General features: G+C 40.6%; 1 protein-coding gene across 1 annotated transcript in view; it reads left to right on the top strand.

Annotated features, from left to right (window-relative positions):
* dock10 (dedicator of cytokinesis 10) overlaps nt 1–24170 on the top strand; it is a 140477-nt gene that overhangs the window by 27535 nt on the left and 88772 nt on the right. The window contains 4 exon segments of the mRNA XM_034169275.1: nt 10842–10961; nt 14794–14883; nt 16144–16226; nt 22152–22224. Coding sequence (XP_034025166.1) covers nt 10842–10961; nt 14794–14883; nt 16144–16226; nt 22152–22224 — 366 coding nt within the window.

Raw genomic sequence — 24170 nt, 5'->3', positions numbered from 1 at the left:
GAAGCCGCCATGCTAAATCGGCTAAGAGCTAGTAGCTACGCTAAGCTAGCGGATTCCTAAAAACACGCAAAGTGAATAATGTGTAAATAATTTAGAGGTGATTCAGCAGAATGAGTGCTTTAGTTAAGGCACGTAAAGATTACACTGGGAAACAAATCGTAATCTAGATAACTAGATCAATCTAACTGCGCAGATTAAACAGCTAACAGATACAGAAAAACACCGCTGTGCTCCGGAACAGGAAGTGATACAATACCGCAGTGAGAGCCAACCACCAGTAGAGGCAAGCAAGATTATTTACAATGATCTAAGATAACTATAATAAACTATATATGTATATAATATTTCTATATTTACATAAAAACTATGAATTAGTTTATGTGTTATCAGTCATTTATGACGCAATGCGGAAACAGAAAGTTGATGGTTGTATTCTAGTTTGTATGGTCACGGGAGATCAGCAGATGAGTTTGATGAGGATCGCATGAAAGTGTGTGCTTTAAGAATGTTTATGTAGAAACCTGGAGCTTTTTAAAAAAATAAAAATTCACAGCTGCACAGTTGTCATGATGGGAGAATCTTGCTATAGAGATGTTTTGTTTTGTTTTTTATACCAGGCTGTAAACATGTTTCTTTCTGCTCTGAAGTTGAACTTTTTAAAACGGGCTTCTACGGGGAGCGACTCCCTTTTGGAGCCAGTCTCAAGCAGTCATTCAAGGAACTGCAAGTTTTGCCATGTCCACGCTTTCTTCCTTTAACTGGACTTGATTTTGGGGGTTGGCTTTAACCCCAAGACCTTCTGGCTGTGATGCAACGGTGCTAAGCATGGCTAAAGGCACGGTTCCAAAAAGACAGCAACTAAGTGTCAGTCAATGATGAATTGTTCAACTTGTTTTTGAAAAATCATGATAATTCAACCAGAGAAATTCAGTGTTAAAGGCAAACGGCAGTGACAGAACACATGCTCGGTGCTCTTTATTTATTGCTGTCAGACAGACGCTGTTTTTGGTGGCTGTGAGCCACACCCACACTTTATTACCTAACATTCTACAGCAGCTGCTTTTCTCTCTCCGTGTCTCTCTTTCTCCCTCTTGATGTGAGCATTTGTCTGTTTGTTCCCCTTCTCCTCTCAGATAATTTTGCCATTTCTAACAAAACATGGTATGTGGATGAAGTACAACACCGGAATTATACACGAGGTCAAATTTTGCAAAGGTCCACCCCCGGAGTCAAGATCATGTGTGTGTTTGTTGGCCTCGTCTCTCCAGGTACTTTGTCCAGTATTAAAACTTAAAGATTAGTGCCAGATTATTGCCTTTAAAGAGTTAGTTTTGATAAAGGCAAATTGATTTTCAACTGAAATTGGTGCCATCGTGGTACACATAAGTACACTCAACAAAAATATAAACGCAACACTTTTGGTTTTGCTCCCATTTTGTATGAGATGAACTCAAAGATCTAAAACTTTTTCCACATACACAATATCACCATTTCCCTCAAACATTGTTCACAAACCAGTCTAAATCTGTGATACTGAGCACTTCTCCTTTGCTGAGATAATCCATCCCACCTCACAGGTGTGCCATACCAAGATGCTGATTAGACACCATGATTAGTGCACAGGTGTGCCTTAGACTGCCCACAATAAAAGGCCACTCTGAAAGGTGCAGTTTTATCACACAGCACAATGCCACAGATGTCGCAAGATTTGAGGGAGCGTGCAATTGGCATGCTGACAGCAGGAATGTCAACCAGAGCTGTTGCTCGTGTATTGAATGTTCATTTCTCTACCATAAGCCGTCTCCAAAGGCGTTTCAGAGAATTTGGCAGTACATCCAACCAGCCTCACAACCGCAGACCACGTGTAACCACACCAGCCCAGGACCTCCACATCCAGCATGTTCACCTCCAAGATCGTCTGAGACCAGCCACTCGGACAGCTGCTGAAACAATCAGTTTGCATAACCAAAGAATTTCTGCACAAACTGTCAGAAACCGTCTCAGGGAAGCTCATCTGCATGTTCGTCGTCCTCATCGGGGTCTCGACCTGACTCCAGTTCGTCGTCGTAACCGACTTGAGTGGGCAAATGCTCACATTCGCTGGCGTTTGGCATGTTGGAGAGGTGTTCTCTTCACGAATGATGCGAAGGAGATGTGTTGCACTGCGTGAGGCAAATGGTGGTCACACCAGATACTGACTGGTATCTCCCCCCCCCCCCCCCCCCCAATAAAACAAAACTGCACCTTTCAGAGTGGCCTTTTATTGTGGGCAGTCTAAGGCACACCTGTGCACTAATCATGGTGTCTAATCAGCATCTTGGTATGGCACACCTGTGAGGTGGGATGGATTATCTCAGCAAAGGAGAAGTGCTCACTATCACAGATTTCGACTGGTTTGTGAACAATATTTGAGGGAAATGGTGATATTGTGTATGTGGAAAAAGTTTTAGATCTTTGAGTTCATCTCATACAAAATGGGAGCAAAACCAAAAGCGTTGCGTTTATATTTTTGTTGAGTATAGGTCAAACATTGTGATGCTGAAAAGTCAGCTTTCCCCTTGGCAATGAAGTGTATCATTTTCTAGAAAATTCTATCCTAAACACGGTGACCACATCCTTATTGCTGCTACACTTACACTACCTAGTAGCTAGATTAGATTAGATAGAATTTATTAATCCCTTGGGAAGACTCCCTCAGGGAAATCGAGGTTCTGGCAGCATTGTATAGCAGCACACAGAGTATCAAAAGTGAAGGTAAAAAAGAAAAACAGTTTGCAATAGTACACAAGTACACAATATAGTAAATACCAGACATACTGATCAATACTGGTTTACTGCTTACTACTGTTCCTCTCATTCCCGACCTCTGTCTTCCTGTTACTCCTCCTACCCCTGAGTGAGTAGTTGTACAGTCTGTAAACCTTAGTGTCTTTACACCCATATTATTGTCTCACATACAGCAGGATTTTCTGAAAAAGATGTGAAATTCCAGCTACAGTTTGCCAGAAGGCACATGGGAGTTGTCTTGGTGGTTTCCCTCACTAGTCTTCTTCTTGCACGTGCACTCAGGTTTTGGAAATTGCCTGCTTGAGACAGATTTGCCGTACAGTACCATACTTTTTGCATTTCTTAATGGTTGATGTAAATGGAGCCCAAGACACATTCAGTGACTTGAAATGTTCATGTATCCGTCCCCGGACTTGTCAAAAGAAAACTGGCTGTAAGAGTGATGATTTGTGTTTCTAATAATCCTCACATTTTGTTTGTCCAGTTACTTATGATCTATGGAAATGGAAGGAATGCATATATAAATGATAATAAATTCCTAAATTATTGCGCTGTGTTTGTTACTTTAACATTCTTGTCTAGATTGTTTCAGTTTCATTGTGCTGGTGTACTGAGGGAACATTATACAAGTTGTGTCACTCTCCAAAATTCTACTTTTTTGTTTCATGACTTTAAAGTGTTGCGAGAATAAATGTGATGTGGAGAAATTAGATTGTGGTTGAAGAATATCTCGTTGGCTACAGGTTTTATACCGTCTCTAAGAATTTTTGTGTGTATGCGTGTTGGACATCAAACATCTACTTCCTCCTAATGCACGTGTGCTTACATACACACACCCCAAACCCACACAGTTCTGCTTCTGATAGAGCACATGTCCCCGACGTGGTTTCTTTAGTTCATTTTCAGTGTAACTTTAGTTTTTTAGCTCTAGATGTTGGAGGTTAAGTTGCTTTTTGTTCCATTAAATTGTAAAACACAGATGCTAAATTTAGCTAAATTTCACTTGCAATGAGTTTCAGGAGCAAAATCACCTTCAGGAGGAAAATAAAGAGCAAACGCATGCGATCGGACTTCATCCGGCTGAGTATTGTATGTATTTGAATGTTTCTTTATGTCGCTGCTCATTATGAAAGCCAACAGGTGACTGGCACATGATTGTGATTTACTGTCAGTGCAACTCGTACCACTGTAAGGGTGATTTATGTGTCTCTTAGACTGTAATTGATGAGTTCTGAGTGGTTCACTTCCTCTTCTTTCTGCCTTCTTTTATGCTAGACTGAGCCAGATTCTGACAGGAAAAACCAGTGAGTTAAACTGTACGTTGCCAGATGGTGTTGACATGCTTGATGCATACTGATCAGAACCCAGGATAGTGTTTGAGGGTTGCCAATCGAAAGGAGCACTATGGAGTCGCTCCTGAAATGCTTGTTGTGATGTCATAGAGGTCAGAGTCTCTGTGAAAACCACAGTCAACCAGCCTATCACCACTGTGTATGTGCTCATGTGTGTCTCTATGCCGATGACATGCTTGTATCTTGCCACATCTTATTTGCTTGATTATGATTCAATTATTTAGTTGGTGCAGATAATTTCACACTGCTTCATAGAGACAAGACAGTTTATTGCCCTTTTTTTAAAATGAAGATTATTATTACTAGTAGGGGTACCTGTTTTCTCCCAAGTGAAACAAACAACCAAATAAATAAATAAGCATACCATAATGGTTTTAGGCTATAAATTCAACATTCAGTATTTGTCTGGCAGCTGGAAAAGGTTATACAAATAATGTCCAAAGTGCTTTACAGTAAAATCAATGAAAAAGAATTCACAAAAATAAAAAGCAAACATACAGTGGAATTAAAATGGCACATATAAACAAAACATATGACAGCACCACTAAACGATAAACTTTATTGTTTTTGTGCAAATATTTTCTTATTTTGAAATGGATGACTGCAACACGTTTCAAAAAAGCTGGGACAGTGGTATGTTTACCACTGTGTTACATCACCTTTCCTTCTAACAACACTCAGTAAGCATTTGGGAACCGAGTGTTTGTAAGTGGAATTCTTTCCCATTCTTGCTTGATGTACGACTTCAGTTGTTTAACAGTCCGGGGTCTCCGTTGTCGTATTTTGTGCTTCATAATGCGCCACACATTTTTAATGGGTGACAGATCTGGACTGCAGGCAGACCAGTCTAGCACCCGCACTCTTTTACTACGAAGCCACACTGTTGTAACACGTGCAGAATGTGGCTTGGCTTTGTCTTGCTGAAATAAGCAGGGACGTCCCTGAAAAAAAACGTTGCTTGGATGGCAGCATGTGTTGCTCTGAAACCTGGATGTACCTTTCAGCATTGATGGTGCCATCACAGATGTGTAAGTTGCCCATGCCATGGACACTAACACACCCCATATCATCACAGATGCTGGCTTTTGAACTTTGCGCTGGTAACAATCTGGATTGTCTTTTTCCTCTTTTGTCCAGAGGACACAACATCCAAGATTTCCAAAAACAATCTGAAATGTGGACTCATCAGACCACAGCACACTTTTCCACTTTGCGTCTGTCCATTTCAAATGAGCTCGGGCCCAGAGAAGGCGGCGGTGTTTCTGGATGTTGTTGATGTCTGGCTTTTGCTTTGCATCATAGAGTTTTAACTTGCACATGTAGATGTAGTGACGAACTGTGTTAACTGACAATGGTTTTCTGAAGTGTTGCTGAGCCCACGCGGTAAGATCCTTTACACAATGATGTTGGTTTTTAATGCAGTGCCGCCTGAGGGATCGAAAGTCACGGGGATTCAGTGTTGGTTTTTGGCCTTGCCGTTTACGTGTAGAAAGTTCTCCAGATTCTCTGAATCTTCTGATTATATTATGGACTGTAGATGATGGAATCCCTAAATTCCTTGCAATTGAATGTTGAGAAACATTGTTCTTAAACTGTTGGACTATTTTTTCACGCAGTTGTTCACAAAGTGGTGATCCTCGCCCCATCTTTGCTTGTGAACGGCTGAGACTTTTAGGGATGCTCCTTTTATACCCAATCATGACACTCACAATTAGTGTCCTCAGTTCCCAAACGCTTATTGAGTATTGTTAGAAGGAAAGGTGATGTAACAGTGGTAAACATATTCTGTGAGATGTCATTAACACTGAGAAATGCATTGAGTCGGTCTGATCAGGCTGCACTTTAACCGCTGCACACGGACAACAGCATTAACATCTCAACATAAACCTCTTTGTATATTGTGCCTGAAACTCTCGTGAATATATTATGTGGGTTTTTAGATGTTGTTATTGTTTGTTTTATGTAAACATACGAGAAGCTCTGGTTGTTTCTCCGTTATTCACCGTGAGTTTGATCGCTTCCTATTCATGTCGTTTGGGGGGAAAGTGAAGTTTGGTGTTTAACTCCCTGCTTATTGTCCTTTACAACACTGTTTGTGCTGTTTGTTCCACAGTAATATATAGAAGATGTTTGAAATTCGGTTTACGTTTATGAAGTTCCATGCAGATTAAACGTAGCAGACACAGATTATTTGGAATATTTGTTTTGCATGCAGTCGCTTATTAACGTGATGGAAAGTATTAAAAAAAAATTACATTTTGGTGGTATAATGTTCATTTGCAATTGTCGTCATGTGGCTTCTCATGTAGCAACTCTCTGGCATGCAAGGGATTTTGGGATACCTCAATAGGGTGAATACTTGTGGATTTGTGGAATCACATTTTTCAAATATTGCAATGCGTATCGTATTGCCACCCATGTATTGTGATATGTGTAATATCTGGAGTTAAGTGTATTGTCCCAGCCCTAATCCTTACGGACTTTGTGGATGATACGGTGATTGTTTTTGTGGAATCAGTAGATATCTTGATTGCAACAGTTGAGAAGCTGAGTGAGGAATCCGTGTTTGGGATTGCAGTTGTCCTGGATTAGTTTCAGGCGCAGGTTCCTTTATGGAACTAAGATGCAGACTTTCAGAGAGTTCCTGGACTAACTCATCAGAAGTGTGTCTGTATGTGGCGAAGGAGTTGAACTTGCAGAGAGTTTTATTTATCTCGGAACTGATATTTATGTTTATGGGTTCTCTGCCTTTGGAGCTCGAGATGACAAGGAAGTACTCATGAAGTCACAAGGTCACTGGGCTGTGGTCTTTGGTGATCCCAAGAACTTTTAGAGAACAAAGGTCAGCATTTTTAGGGCCCTGGTGCTTCCTGTTTTACTGTAAGGTTGTGAGAGTTAGACTCACACACACTACAGCACTGGATGTCCTTGGTATGAGGTCTCTTTGGTAGAACTTGGTGTCAGATGACCGGTTACTTTGGGAGACTCAGTGGGAGATTATCACTTGTATTGTGAGGAAACATAATCTATAATATTTTGGACATGTGGCAGATTTCTCTACGTGATCCAGCACATAGGTGCGTCAGTGTGGAAGATGCCAGCAGCTGATGAAGGCCAAGGAGATGCCTACAATTCACCTGGCTGTGGCAGATAATGGTTGCATTTGAGCGGTGGGGGTGGACCGGTTGTCTGTCTGGGTACTTGTCATCGAGGACCCAAAACTGTCCCATAATGTGTTGGAAGTGACACCATGGCATGCTTAAAGACCTGACCTGACCTGTATCGGATACAAACCCAATGGCCTAATTTCTTCGTGCTAAGGAATTGTTAAAAAATAAATGGAAAAAAAAAAAAAATCACTACACTCTGGCCTTGGTTTCATTTCATTTTGGGGTGGTGACATCATACCGGGTAAAATTGTGCAATTTGTCTAATCAGCATGAATTACATGAGTGGAAGCAGAAACAATCTTGATGGATGAGAGTAATCTCGACCTGGAAGTTATGAGCCAAAAAAACGGCGGAACTCTCAATGAATATGATCTAATCCAGCTTTATTTATAGAGCCCTTAAAAAACAGCAGTGATTAATACAGTACTGTACAGCAAATAAACAGCAATAAAACAACAATAAACACAAACAAAAGAAATAACAAGAGACACATTGCATAAGAACACACCATCATTCTCAGTCAAATGCCAAGGAATAAAAAAGAGCTTTAAACACATGCAACATGGGGGCCAACCTAACATAGAAACGGGGGCTCTTTTCAAAGTTTGGGAGCTACAACAGAGAAAACGCGGTTGCCCCTAATTTTTATCATGTTGTTGGGATGACAAAGAGCAGCTGATCCACAGACCTTAGCCACCTCAATGCAATAAATAGGTTGGGTGTGTAGACTTTTGCTAATCCATTAAGAGTCTTCAAAACAAGCAATAAAATCTTTAAATGAATGCTAAAAGGATTCGGGAGCCAGTGTAGGTGACATGAATAGGTTAAATATGAGCGTGCATGCAATTGCCTGTTAAATAAATGAGCGGTAGCCTATTGGACGAACTGCAAGCATGCCAGAGAAGCATGTCTAAGACCAGCATAAGTTTGGTGCATTGCAGGAGTCTAAAGGAGTTGTGATAAAAGCATGAATAAGATGTTCAAGAATCTTAAAAGATAAAAAGCCTAGATTTATTGACAGAATTTATTCAGTTTAAAAAGAAAAGTTGGTAGCTGTTTTAGGTATATGATTGTAGACGTGTGTAGCTCTGGATGAGGTTGTATAGCAGACCACCAGGCTCATGGTTTGATTCCGGTGTTGCAGACTGAACGATCCGCCCTATAAACGGGTCTGCCCCGTCTCCACTGTGCATGTGTCATTTTGGAGCTCTGCAGCTTGTCTGAGACAGAGGCTCTTCAACCAAAGCAATCACATGGATTACTGGGATTATTAACCATCACAATACAAGGTCAAACCTCTTAAATCATTCTAAAGTCATCTTTAAGCAGAAACAAGGCCGTTTTAAGCGGAAACAAGGTGATAATTTGTGATGTTTTGAAATGATGGAGCCGCAGTGAATGCAACAGCTAAGCAGCTCGTGTAGCCGCGGCGCTCTGATCGCTTCCTCCATCTTCTATGATGAAATGATGCTGAATTTATGTGGAAATGATTGTTGTACAAAAGCTTCAGATATCTGTCGTTGAGATAGATGATGACTGGAGTGCAGTTTGAAGCAGAAACAAGGTGATAATCTTTGAACCGCGGCTGATGACGCATGCGCAGTGAAGGCAGGGGGGACCGATTTTTTTTTTTTTTTTAGTGGGCACCGTTCAGTCTGCGACACCGGGTTGCTCCTGGCTATGTTTTGCATTTTTGTTGAATAAGACTCATGAATTCTGATGTGCACCTACAGTGTGTGCATTACAGCGATCTACACATTTTTAAAAGTTGTCTGATTCAGAAATAAAATGTGTCATTTGTTATGGATTTTGGCATGTTGAATTCAAGTATGACCATAAAAATGGCTGATTGGCTACTGTTTCCAAGATATTTAAGTTTGATTCATTTTACGTCTTCATAATTATATTGTGCTGATAGTAGAGGTTTCATAATCAATCATAAACATAGGTCTTCTCATGTTTCTCTGGTTATGTAATAATATTTCGCCTGTTCCCTGTTTGTAACACAAAATAAAAACCACTAAAAGGGTAACCTTTAGTAACATACTGGAGCCAGTCAACAATTTCAAACACCATTTTCATTATCAGTGACCCAAAGTCAATAAAGTTTGACTATATTTATTTCATAAGCATTTTGGCTGTAGGCCAATGCTGTTAAAGCCTAATTTTTTAAATAAATGGATAGCAGTAAAGTTATGGTATAACATAGAAAGGCATTGTATTTAAAGTGTAAATTAAAATATATTAGTACTCAGCAGGATTTGAGAGTAATTATTAAGATTATTCAGTGTGAATGAAGAGGCTCTGTGATTTAATGTATCAAGACAGATGTCCATTCTTGTCTAGTTTGCTGAATTGGTTGTCAGTTACAGTGTCTGTTGTGGGTTCATGTCTCAGTCTGCGCGCGTGTGTGTGTGTGTGTGTGTGTTTGTGCATGAACCGAACCAGAGATGGTTACTTCCTCCCTCGTCTCCACCGCAGCCTGTTTGTTCCATCTTGCATTTTGTTGCCGTGCTGTTATTGTCACAATGAGAGAAGTCATTTATTGTCGGTTTCAGTGTGCTACAAAAATGTTTTCTTGTGATGTGATCACTCAGTCTTACTTTGTGGACAATGAATTAGCAAAATGCACGTTGTTGTTGTTGCTGCACCACAATCTCCGGGGCTTCAAAACGCCAAAAAAAAAAAATAAATAGAATCAGATTCAAGTTTCGATTTAAGTGCCTCTACGTCAGTTGCACACATGAAGCCAAAGGTTTAGAGATAAGGCATTTGTCATGTGACACGTCAGCGCCTGTCAGGCCTTAAAACCTGGGTCAGTTAGTCCAGAACTGAGCAGAAATGCTTTTTGACTCAAATTAACCCCGGATGACACGTCAGGCCAGGATCAGTGGGTTTACATCGACACATGAGTTCTTACGTGATCAGGACCCATGACTGCTGGGAGGAGCCACACTGGCCAGTTGGTTGAGCGTTTGCTCAGAACAGCTTCTTGTAAAGTCTGAGAGAAACCAAACCAACGTACTGTTTCAAAAAACATCTCAAAACTCCAAGTAATGTGTCTTCTCTGCTCTGTTATATTTTGTGGCTTTGTCGTCTTTAGTTTCTGTCATGCTTGTTTCTTTTATTTCTGTTTATGAGTGCCTTATAATAAATCTTTGCTGGCTTTGTCCTTTAACCAATCTGGTGGCTTACATACTGAGCGTGTGATAATGTCCTTGGCCTGTGTCAAAACTGGCCTTGCACATGTAGAAGCGGGTTTATTTATGAGCTGTAAACATATATTGTTCTCTGCGGTGTAACAGTCTTATTTCTGTGGTGATACTTCCTCTATGACTATGCCGGGCCCTCACGGCGTCATGGCAACGCAGAGGAAATGTCATGATCGTGACGACTTTTTTTCCACAATGATGAGTAATTAATGATGACATTTTTAGTCGAGAGGTGCAGCATTTCTAGGTGATGTGGAGCCTGGAAGCTTTATCCTGTATGTTGCTTCTTCTTTTGATTATAGATCTGCTTGTGTTTGCAGCAGGAGAAGCCGAAGCTGATCGATCCTCTCGACTATGAGGCCGTCATCGCCGAACTGTGGGACGAGCTGAAGGAAGACCCGCTCAGAGACCTGCTGCTTTTCCCAGATAATGATTTCTCGGTGAGAGAGAGAGAGAGAAGACATTAAATGATGACATTTTGTCAGCCCACCACAATCATGAAATAATGAACGTGAGCTCAGAGTGCAGATAGTCAGGTGTGTTTCATTCCCTTGTTATTTCTTCATTGAAGATTCAATGAAGTCTGGAGTTGATTTAAAAGCAAACAGCATATAAAGTTTATTTAAATCAGTCAGTAAGAAATGGAAACAGAACGGCCTCAAACAAGTTGTCCTCATAAACACGCAAATAATGTCAGAAAGCAGAATGGTGAAGGAAGCCACCAAAGCAACTATCTATGCATTTTAGTGAATAAATTTTCCTGCACAGCAGCAAAGTAGTTTGTCTGAATACACACACATACACACAAAGCAAAATGAAGTCAAAGTTCAAGCAGCTATTGTCCACATCAAACCCCTAATTTGCAACCTAAAGCAGACCAGACTCAGTGGGGTGACCATCTGCTTTGGCCATACTACCAATAACAAAATTATATATATATATATATATATAGTACAGTACAGCAGTGTCTCGGTAGATGTCTATAGTCAGTGCCAGTTCAGTCATAGAAGGACCATTGTCCAGAATCCATCCATTAGATTCTTCCAGAAGTCCTCAGAGCACTCTGGTTTTCCACAGTTTCCAATAGATCTCACATGATCCTGTCTTGGAAGGATCTCGCAGGATCAGATGGATGAGTGATCGATAAACAGAAGCAGACAGACAGCTTTTGTCTTGTTCCGTATTTCCCACCTCGTATGGTTTGTCACCAGAGTCACCATTTTTTTTTTCCATGTGCCTAGACCTGTTGAAAGTCTTGGTCCTTGGGACATGGTAGTGACATTGGGGTGTCTGTGAATGAATATACTGTATGCGTACTTACAGTTCCAAAGTGAGCTCCCATATAGCGTTATAACCACGGTGTAACTCTGCTGTAAATTTAGCATAAACTCTTTGAAGGTTTATGTGTAGCTTGGAGTGTACTAGTGCTAGGGGTGTGAACCAAGTTGAAATTGTATTGCCAAACGGAGGATGGAGACATTAACTATACAGAAATAACTTGTTTTAATCCATCCCTGCTATGCTGTACATAAAGATGGAAAAAGTCCACACATAGCACTCAAATTGGTCTTTAAAACACAGAACATCCATTTTGAACAGATGGGTAGAACCAGGGTTTTCATGGATATGTGATAGAACACTTGGGGGCTCTGTACCCCTCGGGGGTTGTAAAAATATCATACTGACACTTCACTGTTATCAAATCAAGTCAGCTCTGGGAGCATTTGCTAATACCCCGCTTTGCCGCATCCACAACTTCACGGCTCCACATTGGGTCCTGGATGGCAACCACCCAGGCTGTTATGACATAACGTAAAATATATGGGCCCAAATTTTATCACTATTGCCAAGTACCATAACACCAGTAACCTTTAAGATGTCGTAACTGGGGCAATGTGACGTCAGATGAAATCAATATTTCATTCAAGAGATCCTGTCATTTGGGATAACCCATCCAGTCAGTGGTTGTGTGTAGCACAGTGGGCCATCTGGTATCCTATATCCTATCCTGTGCTTGACTCTTAAAGCATAACGCGGGCAGGGTACCAGTCTGACACAGGTTACTTCCCCAACCAAGGCCACTTACAGTTGGGTGGACAGAGACAATGCAGATTAAGGGTCTTGTACAAAAACACAGACAGGTAGCGTGACTGGGAATCGAGCCCACGTCTATGTATTGGTAGCCCATCTCCCTATCCCCCTGAAAACCTGCTCAAATGAACAAAAGATATTTGTTTTCCCCTGATTGATCTGGTGATGATCAAAGTTAACCACCATCTAATGACTTCATGTGTTTTTTTTTAATTTAGTGAGTTACAAGATGATAGTATTGATTGTTTTTGAGTTATTGTCCACAATCTGCACTGTTACCAGCACATGAATGGATGCCAACATGTTGGCTCTTATTTGAGAGTAATATTTCTTGTTATATTTTTTTCTGCACTCCGTTACAACACACTTATTGATACTTTGGCATGTTGAGTGTTGTTATCATGACAGCCATTTCATCTCTCCAAGTTCATTAGTGCCATCACTTTTCTACTAATGTGTTTATGTGTGTACAGATCCGCTAATTGTTTGATTGAAACAGTTTTTCCCTTGTGGATGTGGCAGTTATTGTTTGAGCTTCGAGCTCTGTCTGGCTCCCAAACACTCCTTAAATGTCTCTGCAGCTTACAGTCTTTTTCTGTAATTGAACGTGGTTTGGCAGAGTATCCCTAATACTCAAAAGGCACTCACTACATCTGTTTTTTCTGTAAGTTGGTTGGAGAAATTGACATTCTCAACAGCTATTTGACTTGTATAAATTAACTGTCACTGTTCATGCACACAGATCTACATTCTGAATTTAAAACTTCCACTTAAATTTTGATTTGGTCTTTGGTGCCCAATAAACTATTATGTACTACATACCTTTTTGCATGTCCTATTGTAATGCCTCTTCTAGTACAGTGGTATGTAAAAGTTTGGGCACCCCTGATGATTTCCATGATTTTCCTTTAGAAATCATTGATTGTCTGGATCAGAAATTTCAGTTAAATATATCATATAGCAGATGAACACACTGATATTTGAGAAGTGAAATGAAATTTCTAGTATTTACAGTGTGCAATAATTATTGCACACTTTTATTGCAGAGCACAATTATTGCAGAGCGACTCTCTTGCACGCAAGGGATTATGGGATACGTGAAAACCTGAAGTGAAGTGCAGCGTGATCAGAGCGTCTCAATGCAGATCTCAATGTTACTGAGATCTTGCAGCGCAGCGACCTCTCCGAGGTTTTGCGGGATTTGAAACGTCAATAGGGGGAATTGCAACAAAGACCCACACAAAACGTCTCATCTTTTCAACACAAATGTAAGATTCCTGGCCAGACAAAGTGGAACCACTGTAACTTACCATATCTGTTCAGAAAAACATACATACAGGACCACTGTGTCATGATTATTAAACATGGCTCAATCTCATGATGCTAGGGGAGGCTAACAGGCTAACACTGCAAGAAAAACAGCTAATGGCTAATTGGACTCCGATAAGCACAGAGGACGAGTTAATATACACACAGCAATAACTGGTGTGCATGTGTAAACATCAGAGATAAATTCTGTTCTCTGAAACTGGAATATTTATCAATAAAATGTATCTTATGATGTTAGCACAAACATTTTATAAGCTCCAACATGAACAAACATAGGACTTTAGGGTTTACAAATGTTGAACATTAAAGTTTGCTTTTAAAAAAGTTATTGGACTTAAAGTTAGTAGAACTAAATTCTGAGGAAGCTAATGGTTGTCAAACTTAGCTGACAAGATAATCCGCTAAGCATATGGTTTTCTTTGCTAATTAGCAGATTAGCATAACTATGCCCACTGCCAGTGTTGGGTTCTGTTGAGTTCTCCATATTGGACAGTGAACAAGAAATGAAACTGGATTAAATGTGCATCTGTTCCCCCCCAGCAAAAATGGAGAAAAGCAAAGTTTCCATTTGTAGGTCCAAGGAATATCAATAAAAAAAAAGCCCCTATGACACTCTTACTCAGAATGTCATGATAGATCTCAACAAATATATAGGTTCTTAACCAAACTGACCATGTTTCTCTTCAGGGTTTAATGGTTCCAATGTATGTACGTAGTTTTTTTTTTGTTGTTGTTTAAATTGCCACACTTGAATCACAGAATAAGCAGAGCCTAAAAGGTGGTTGATTTATTGATTGTTTCTTTCTGTTTTGCTATGGCCTGTCATGTTAACTGCCACCTTTGTCCCTCCAGGTGTCTGCAGTGCCTCAGGAGGGACGGACTCTCAAATCAACAGTTCCCGAGGGGGCAGAACTACAGACTGAATGTCTGCTGGTCAGACAGGTAGGTACCCCTCAAACGCTGTTGTGTAGATTTTAACGAGCAGAGTTGTGAGCTGAAAAGAAGGTGAGCTGTGGTCTAGTCTGTCAGTTAGGCTGTTGTCAATATAGGACTTCCTGATACCAGTGGATTAGATTATTCCATCTCCATATAGGAAATGAGCCAGATGTCTGTCTGTGCGTATCCCTGTCAGTCGTGCCGACCTATTTCATATCGACCGGCGGGAATGCAGAAATAATATCTGTGTAGATGGAAACAGACAGAACTAGAGACTGGTGTGTGTTGCCATGTCTGAGGTGGATATTGTTTATGCTAATGTGGCATATTGGTTTTGACATTGTTAGTAAAAAACAGAGGCTCTTTACACACAGGTGAAAGCGAATGGTATTCAGAACGCAAACTGAAACTGCCATTGAATTCTTTGTGTCTCGCTTGAAACAGTTTTATAATGTTTTGGATTAGACCCACGTATTTGAGATAATGTTTTGGATTAGACCCACGTATTTGAGATAACCGGTGAATAACGTTATTGTTTGTGTTCTTTTACTGTGAATTAAAATACTTTCTGCTTGCAATTCTTTGAATGACAGACAAATTTACAAGCAACAGATGATTACAAAAAAAAATGTGCTGTGGTCTCCATGTTTCCAACCACAGGAAGTAAATATTCTGCTATGTATCTTATAAATGTTGGTCTTAGATATCGTCATCAATGTTTGATGACCAGGCTAATGTAGAGAGAAATAATTCTGCAAATAGTTAGCTGACCCCAGTTTGGCTAAACAATGTGACCAGCATAGCCTACCTTGTTTACTGAGGGGTTAGTAGTATTAGCAGACATTTTTATAACATACAAAAAAATTACATACCTATAATTTTAAGGTGGAATCCAAAACCGAAAAAAAAACTGGACAGGGGGATCTGGTTTGAAGCCCTGATCTTGTGTGCTTTTATGTGAGCCAATGAGAGAGACTAACCTATAATCTCAGTAAATTATATTTTAGACCATGAGACAGACAAGTAAGCCATAAAGCTGGAAATAATCATTGGAGACTTTATTTAATCCCTTTTATAATCGAAGTTGTGATGAATTCGTCTGAAAATCAGTAATTAGGTCAGTGATAACTGATGTTTCCACTCGAATACAGCTTTCATCACTGACTGTTGACATTCTAGCTGCTGTAGGTCAAGACTTCTCAGAAAGATGATTTTATAAAGTTAATATTGGATCCCGTATCACAACATTTCCATCCTCCTTTCCAGGCCTGTAAGTACTACAACTCTGAGCTAAATGTAGTCCAATTCAAGTATGACGATTACGCTGGAGACTACCGCCTGCTGCCCAGGTAATATGCCGACACCATTAATTTAACAGCAATGTCTGAGCTAAACAAAACTGCAATTTTGTGAAGGATTTGGTTAAATCACTAACTGGGCAGAAGCCTAACTCTACTCATGATTTTCCCAGAAATGTTCTTAGTGAGGCTGTTTTCTAACCCGGTGTATGCTAACCAGCCAAGATGCCTAGCTTGTTGAGACATTATATTGTCTTTGCTAGCCGAGCTGGCGTACCTGCTACCCAGAAAGTAAAGCACAAGTAAATTAAAGAGAACATATTTGGAAGATTTACTCAATTTACAAGTGAATGTAAACCATACTGAAGCAACAGTGTATCAGAGGGATAGCACAGATAGGACTAGAAGTCATAGAAGTCATAGAACCAAGATTGAGATGTTCTGTACATGTGCAGAGGAAGTACTCATGGTACATTGGTAGAAAGATGCTGAGGATAGAGCCACCAACCAGGAGGAAAAGAGGGAGGCCAAAGAGGAGGTTTATGTAAGTGGTGAAGAAGAACATGCAGGTAGTTGGTGTGACAGAGGAGGATGCAGAGGACAGGGTGAGATGGAGAGGCATGAGCTGCTGTGGTGACCCGTAAAAGGAGGAGCTAAGAAAAGAAGAACCCTGGAGATGATACTACCCAAAGGGTATTATACATGAACATTTACCAAGTCATTAGTCACATCAATTGATGGCTGCTATACAAAGATCATTCAAGCTGTCCTTGACATTAGTTGAGTACATGATCAATAAGGAGATTTATGTTGACCTTCCAAAACTAACAGCAAAGCTGTAGTTGAGAATGCAATGCCCTGCAGGATGCCAATTTAGACAGCATTAGTTGCCAAGAGAGCAGGTGCAGGTCTAGGTGCATGTGCTGGTTCCACACATCGCCACATCCACCACCCTACACAAACTACTACTTGTGTTTTAGATGGCAAACACCCAAGCAGACAACCAGTTCATCCCTATGTCTTAAAACTAACCATCTATCTGCTGCAGTCAGGTGAAAAGTGGGCTGGCTTTCTCCAACCACTTGGGCCCTCAACACTGAAGCACCCATGTGCTGGATCATGCACAGAGAAATGCGCCACATGGTAAAATGTCACTTTTATTGTTCCCTCCCGATACAAGTGATAATCCTCATCCGAATCTCCCCGTTTGACACAGTCACTCAAGCAGTACCCAAGGATTCTGTCAAGAGATCGAGTGCCCAAGACATGTAGTCATTGTCCAAGGTTGTCAAGAGAGCATTCAATCATCCATGTCTCACAGCCATACAGTAAGACAGAAAACACCAAGAACCTAAAGACTTGGACCTTCATTCTCCTGCAGAAGTACTGGCCACATAGCCAAAATGTTGTAACTGATGTTCCCTTACAAGTGATCCTCCTCATCCTCAAGTAACCACTCATTTGACTCAAAGTCATTCCAATTGTACCCAACAATCCTCCTCTGGAGAGAGTGAGTCCAAAAACATCCAGTCATCATCTTTGGTAACTGATTGGCACCCACGTTCCATTGTTTACCATCCACGTCTCATGACCATGCAGTTACACAGGAAGCACCAGGACCATAAAAACGTGGAGCTTCAGTCTCCTACCAAACACTTCTGTCCAGGGACGTCATGACTCGGTTAGCTGTTCCCTGACCCATGAATGAACAGTAGCTGCTTAGATGAGTGAGTCTCCCTCGACAATTTGGATACTTTCGCCTCATACAGATACACTACTGACTGCAAAATCCAGGAAGTAATTGAATGTCTGGATCTTAGTCTTGAGCTAGGGTGATCTCAAGCCCAGACACTCTGACATAAAATGCCAATGCTGCCCAAAACCATTATATTTTCTGGGGGGCACTTTCTTCAAACATTGTCTTCATTTGCTGTTGCTTGTTGTTTGTCTTCCAGTTGTACACAACAAACCTCCTTCTAGACTGTGTTTGAAGATAACAGGACTTTGTCAATTAATTTAATTTGCCGGATATGTTACTAGGCCTTAAAACATGTTAAATTACTGCCGGAACTTTCAGGGAATTTGTTCAGCCTTTCATACCGTGAAGTCAAACCTAAGAGAAAATTGATTTCATTAAGTGCATGCCTGACATGGGCTTTTAAAACAGCTGCAAACTTTACAGATAACCACAATTTGTTCCACTTAGGGGGCGGGGGGTCCACTAACTGGAACAAGATGATGCTGCGTTGACAGACATTACTGTGGAACATTAAACATGAAACACTCAGCTAATAATCCATTTAGTCATTGACTCAATCACTCATTAGGCTGTCAGTCATTCAGAAAAATATCCTGGTGTTCAGCTGTGGGTCCCACTGCAACTGACCCACACAGGCTGTTCAGTTCCTGCTCCCAGCCACAGGAATGTCCTGGACTCTCCCAGGGGTTGCCAGGTCAGTTCACATGGCCTGCAAACTGACATCCAGGGTAAGCTGTAAAGGAAGAAGCAGCTTGAACACGGTTGAGGAAAATATTTTCCCATGAAGGTCAGTTGTCCTTTTGTAGCTGTAGGATGAGCAGTATGTATAGAACAGCAGAATTCCCAGTTTATGATTGTCCAGAATGACCTGCAATAAATATGAGTACAAGATGTGTGTCCAGTTCCACTTATGTTTGGGCACAGTGTTTTCAAAATGCTGCATTTTTCCTTCCTTTTTGCTGTGCAATATCTCAGCCAGTGTACAGTGGAAAGCACTTTAAACTGAAATTTTTTTTGTTTGTTTGTTTTACTCATGCACTGTTGCTTGGACTGACATGCACAGATGTCACATCTGTTCTACTTTATATTTTGCCACTGGGAGCAGTACCAACATATCTTCTGACCATTCTTTGTTGTGCTTTTCTTTTATTTTGTTAGTATGCCCAAAGCAGATGGTCACCCCACTGAGTGTGACCTGCTTGAGGTTTCTTCCTAAAATCAATAAAACACCTGTGGGACTTTTTCCATACCACTGTCAACAACATGCTCGTGGGTAAGGTTTAAACCTTGCTTGTCTGTGGCACCTTGAGACGACTGCTGTCATGATTTGGCACTGTATGAAGAAAATTAACTGGATTAAATTGATGTAAGTAAGCTATACAAGACTAAACTGTATCAACTGACGAGTTTGTAGAAAAAGTCATGAGGCAGATTGTTCGCCTCACCAAGAAGCAGGAAGGGATTATTACTGTATAACGTCTGTGTCTTTGTCTTCTCCGTGGTGATAATCTTAACACATACATAGACCAGTTTCAGTCAGCTTTGGGGGACAAACGCCTCTTACAACACAGGTCATTCAGGATCAAAGGTAACGGTCAAATCAGAGGCCATGTTCAAGCATCTGCAGTGATAGCTTCAAATTGCAAAAGTCAGTTTCAGTCAAAGTTGACTGACAAATTCAGTGTTCTGTCCTCTCACAACAACACAGGTCATTCAAGGTCATAAGTCAAGATCCTCAGTGATTAGCTTCAAAATGCATGGATCAGTTTCAGTCAGACTTGGTGACTAAACTCAGTGGGCCATCTTCTCACAACACAGGTCATGTCGATGTCAAAGGTCAAGGTCAAATCAGGGAATCAGTGACTGACTGTTGTGATATGTACAAAATTCAAAGAGCAGTTTCAATCAGATTTGGTTGATAAACTCTGGTCTGCCCTACAACACAAGATCATAGGTCAAATAAGAGGTCATCTTCAAGTGTCCAAGTGATAGCTTCAAAATGCAAAGATCACTATCAGTCAAACTTGGTGGCTAAATTCAGCAGACTGTCCTTTCTCAGTGTACCAGCCTCTTGCAATGTCAGGGTCATAGGTCAACAGTAAAGTTCAAATCAGGATATTTTTTTCAATTTATTTTCCTTTATATAGCGCCAAATCACAACAGAGTTGCCTCAAGGCGCTTCACACAGGTAAGGTCTAACCTTACCAACCCCCAGAGCAACAGTGGTAAGGAAAAACTCCCTCTGAGGAAGAAACCTCAAGCAGACCAGACTCAAAGGGGTGACCCTCTGCTTGGGCCATGCTACAAACATAAATTACAGAACAATTCATGGACGAATATACAAGAAATGCTGTTGGTGCACAGGACAGGAGGATCGCCAACACAACACAACTCCCATCTCTGGATGGAGCTGCACCTTAAACAGAATCAGACATCAGAAAGACAAGAAATACTGTATAATTTGCCAGCATTCAACAACAACAAAAAACAGAAAAAATACTAAGGTGTTTGCCGGCCGCTAGCCCTAAACTTCACTAAAAGACCCAGAATTTAGGTGAAGTTGAGGCCGCGTCATGCTCCAGTTACTAATAACTGGAATTATGAGTAAAAAGCGTAAAACAAAACTGTACCAGTATGCTAGGGTAAGGGTAAATAAGTGTGTCTTAAGTCTGGACTTGAAAGTCTCCACAGAATCTGATTGTTTTATTGACGCAGGGAGATCATTCCACAGAACAGGGGCACGATAAGAGAAAGCTCTGTGAACCGCAGACTTCTTATTCACCCTAGGGACACAAAGTAGTCCTGCACCCTGAGAACGTAAAGCCCAGGCCGGTACGTAAGGTTTGATTAGGTCAGCTAGGTAGGGAGGTGCCAGTCCATGAATAATTTTATAGGTTGGTAGCAGAACCTTAAAATCTGACCTCACTGGGACAGGAAGCCAGTGAAGAGATGCCAAAATGGGTGTAATGTGGTCAAACTTTCTGCTTCGTGTCAATAGTCTGGCTGCAGCAATTTGAACCAATTGGAGAGCCATAATGCTAGACTGCGGTAAACCAGAAAATAGAACATTGCAGTAGTCCAATCTAGAAGAGACTACTATTGGAATGCCATTTCCATTCTAGACCTCATGCTTTATGCTTGAGGTCATGCAGGTAATCATTGAACCAAGGTGACTGCGATTTGGGGGAGCGCGGTTTTAACACAGGTGGTGCAATCATGTCGAGTGTTGTTTTGAGCACTGAGTTTAAACTATCCACAAGTCTGTCTACTGACTGGGTATTTGTCAGACGTGAGGCTAAGACAGGCAGTCTAGCTTGTAGTTCAGTCTTAGTTGAGGAGTTGATGCATCGCTGCAGTGATAAATAAGGTTGTTATTCCACTAAACATGGCAGCGAAACTGTAAACTTAATAAGTGAGTTATCAACAAGTGTCCGTCATGATATTTTCAAAATGCAAAGAGCAATTGCAATCAAACCTGGTCGATAAACTCTGTGGACTGGCGTTTCACAGCAGAGCTCACATCAACGCAGTAAGCCTAAGGTCAAGGTCAAATTAGAGGTCATCATCTAAATACATTGATAACCATATAGCTACATGAGATAGTGAAACACGGTTTTCTGCAAAGACGTCTCCTCTCTAGGGGCTAACATATGTATCAAACCTCTGGCGTCAAGCGCAGTCAAAAAATGTGCTGGCTGCTGCGAGGCACCGCTGCTGTTTGGACGTCTTGTTATAGACTGAACATCAAATTGCATTTTGCACTGTATCTGTACTAATCAAGAGTTGATTTATCTGTTGAGCTTTTATTTGATTGGAAAGATGTTTGTGTGCAAGCTGTCGTTGGCATCTCTGTGTTCAACCCACGCCGTCTGAAAACCATCTCCTCAGACAGCTTTTACATCTCTGGCTTTTAGCACAACTTGGATCCGGTGTTCTCTCCTCCTCAGACTGCAGCCTCATTTTCTCCTGCTCACAACACATTCACAAAGACTTTTTAACTAATGGCTTTCACACAAAGGGGTCAGCCTGGGAAATCAGTGGAGCGTGATGGATCAAGAGCTTCCTTTTGTTGTCTCTTGATGGAGAATGATTGAGGACATTCAGCCACCCACAGTCAGCCTCTGGTCAAATGGGCTGGATTAATTTAAATGATTTTTCTTTGTCATTATATTTTATCATTGCTGTTGCCAATTCTTCTCAATATCTTCTTTCTATAGGAAAATGTACAAAGCGGAAAAGCTGCCGTCTCATTCTTTTGAGATCGACTATGAGGACATGGACAAGGATGAGGTCAGTAATAACCACTTTGTAACAAATGCTTTTACGATGCTCTGTCAATGCATTACTGGACACATCCTGGGTCTTATGTTAAAATTAGTTTATGACACATTTAAAGCTCCTCAAAAAATCCTCTACAAGAGCGGCTTGGCGATTACAGCTCCGCAGGACATTTGTAAATGTAATTTGTCTGACAAATGGCCATCATAGTATTGAAACAGTCCAAAGAGTCTCCTTTTCTGTATCGATCTAAGCTTGGCTGATCTATAGAACATTTTCACTGACACATCAAGTGTCCCTCCTGCTAAGGCTGAGTACAGACTGCAGGAATTATACATGTGCATATTTGTAATTCCGAGAAAAGTAATATTATCAGTTATCAAGTTGTTCACCAATCGGCCTCAGGGTGTATGGTTTTCTGAAGGGTGTAAAAAGCCATATTCATTGGTAAAACAACTTGATAACGATTTTATCATATACCTATAAACAGAGGTGTCAAGTAACGAAGTACAAATACTTCGTTACTGTACTTAAGTACACTTTTTAGGTATCTATACTTTACTCCTTTACTTATTTTTCTGCCTACTTCATATCTGTACTTTCTATTCCTTACATTTTTAAAACAAACAGCCTTGTTACTCTTGCCTTCAGTTTAATGTTATATATATATATATATATATATTTCACGTCCAGTGATGCCGGTAACGCGTTACTTAGTAACACGTTACTCTAATCTGACCACTTTTTTTTAGTAACGAGTAATCTAACGCGTTAATCTTTCCAAATCAGTAATCAGATTAAAGTTACTTCTCCATGTCACTGTGCGTTACTATTATTTTTCATTGTGGGTCGACAGCAGCATTAAACTTGGTCTGTGGGCAGGAGGTCGGGGTTCGACTGAACTGCCCACTTTAAGCGAACTGTGAGCTTTTCATCCGCGTTTTTTTGCAGCTGCTCGACTCGTCCTCACCTCTTAAAGCGCAGTGATCAGCACACCTGCACTGAGCTTTACAAAGACATTTTTATACTTTTTTTTCCTCCTTTATTTAGAATTCTGAGCTGAGCCGCTCTGTATCTGGTCATTAAAAACAGCTGATCCTCCGCGACGTGTCAACAACTAACACTATTTTCCACTCAAATGCACCTAAACACTCTTTCTGAGGACCACATGTGAAAACGCAATAAAACTTTCTTACCTGTAAATCTGGTCCTGTTTTCTGCATAAATAAATGTTATCCATTCTTTGTGCTCAAACGCCAAAGCAGGGGCGAATCCAGATGGAATGGGGGCGTGGGGCAAGGATGTGCCCCCCTCACAACACCCCTAGATTAAAGGTCCAGTTTTGAAGCCGTTTTTTACTACAACTACTAATATTGCTTAAAATAATAATAATTTCGATAAGTAAAATGTTTAGAGAGAATTTAAATGTTAGAAAAATGTTAGAATTTAATAGTTACATTTATAAAAAATGTAGGTTCGAAATAGCAAGTTTTACTGTTACAGTGCTGTCAACAGTTAAATATGAGGTCAAGAAAGAGGTCTTTATTTTACTTTTTATAAAACAAGTATTTATTTTCATTGAAGTCAAGAAAAGGTGACTATAAAGTGAATTTTGGCAAAACAGGTATCATTGTCATGTTGAGGTGGCAGAGGGTTGTTGTCGACAGCTGGGAAAAGTAACTAAAAAAGTAACTAGTAATCTAACTTAGTTACTTTTACAATTGAGTAATCAGGAAAGTAACTAAGTTACTTTTTCAAGGAGTAATCAGTAATTGGATTACTTTTTCAAAGTAACTGTGGCAACACTGTTCACGTCATATGCGCCTGTAATCAACTTTTCTGCAGCACGGCTTTGCTTTGAACCATGAACCAATCCAGGCAGTGGTTCGCGATTGAAGCAATGCTTCGACCTATTGCTTCGTTTATTCTTTCTTTCGCTTAATTTTCCCCCGCTAAAA

This window comes from Thalassophryne amazonica, chromosome 4 (genome assembly GCF_902500255.1).
Source record: "Thalassophryne amazonica chromosome 4, fThaAma1.1, whole genome shotgun sequence".
NCBI lineage: Eukaryota > Metazoa > Chordata > Actinopteri > Batrachoidiformes > Batrachoididae > Thalassophryne > Thalassophryne amazonica.
This window is presented reverse-complemented; position numbering and strand designations above follow the sequence as displayed.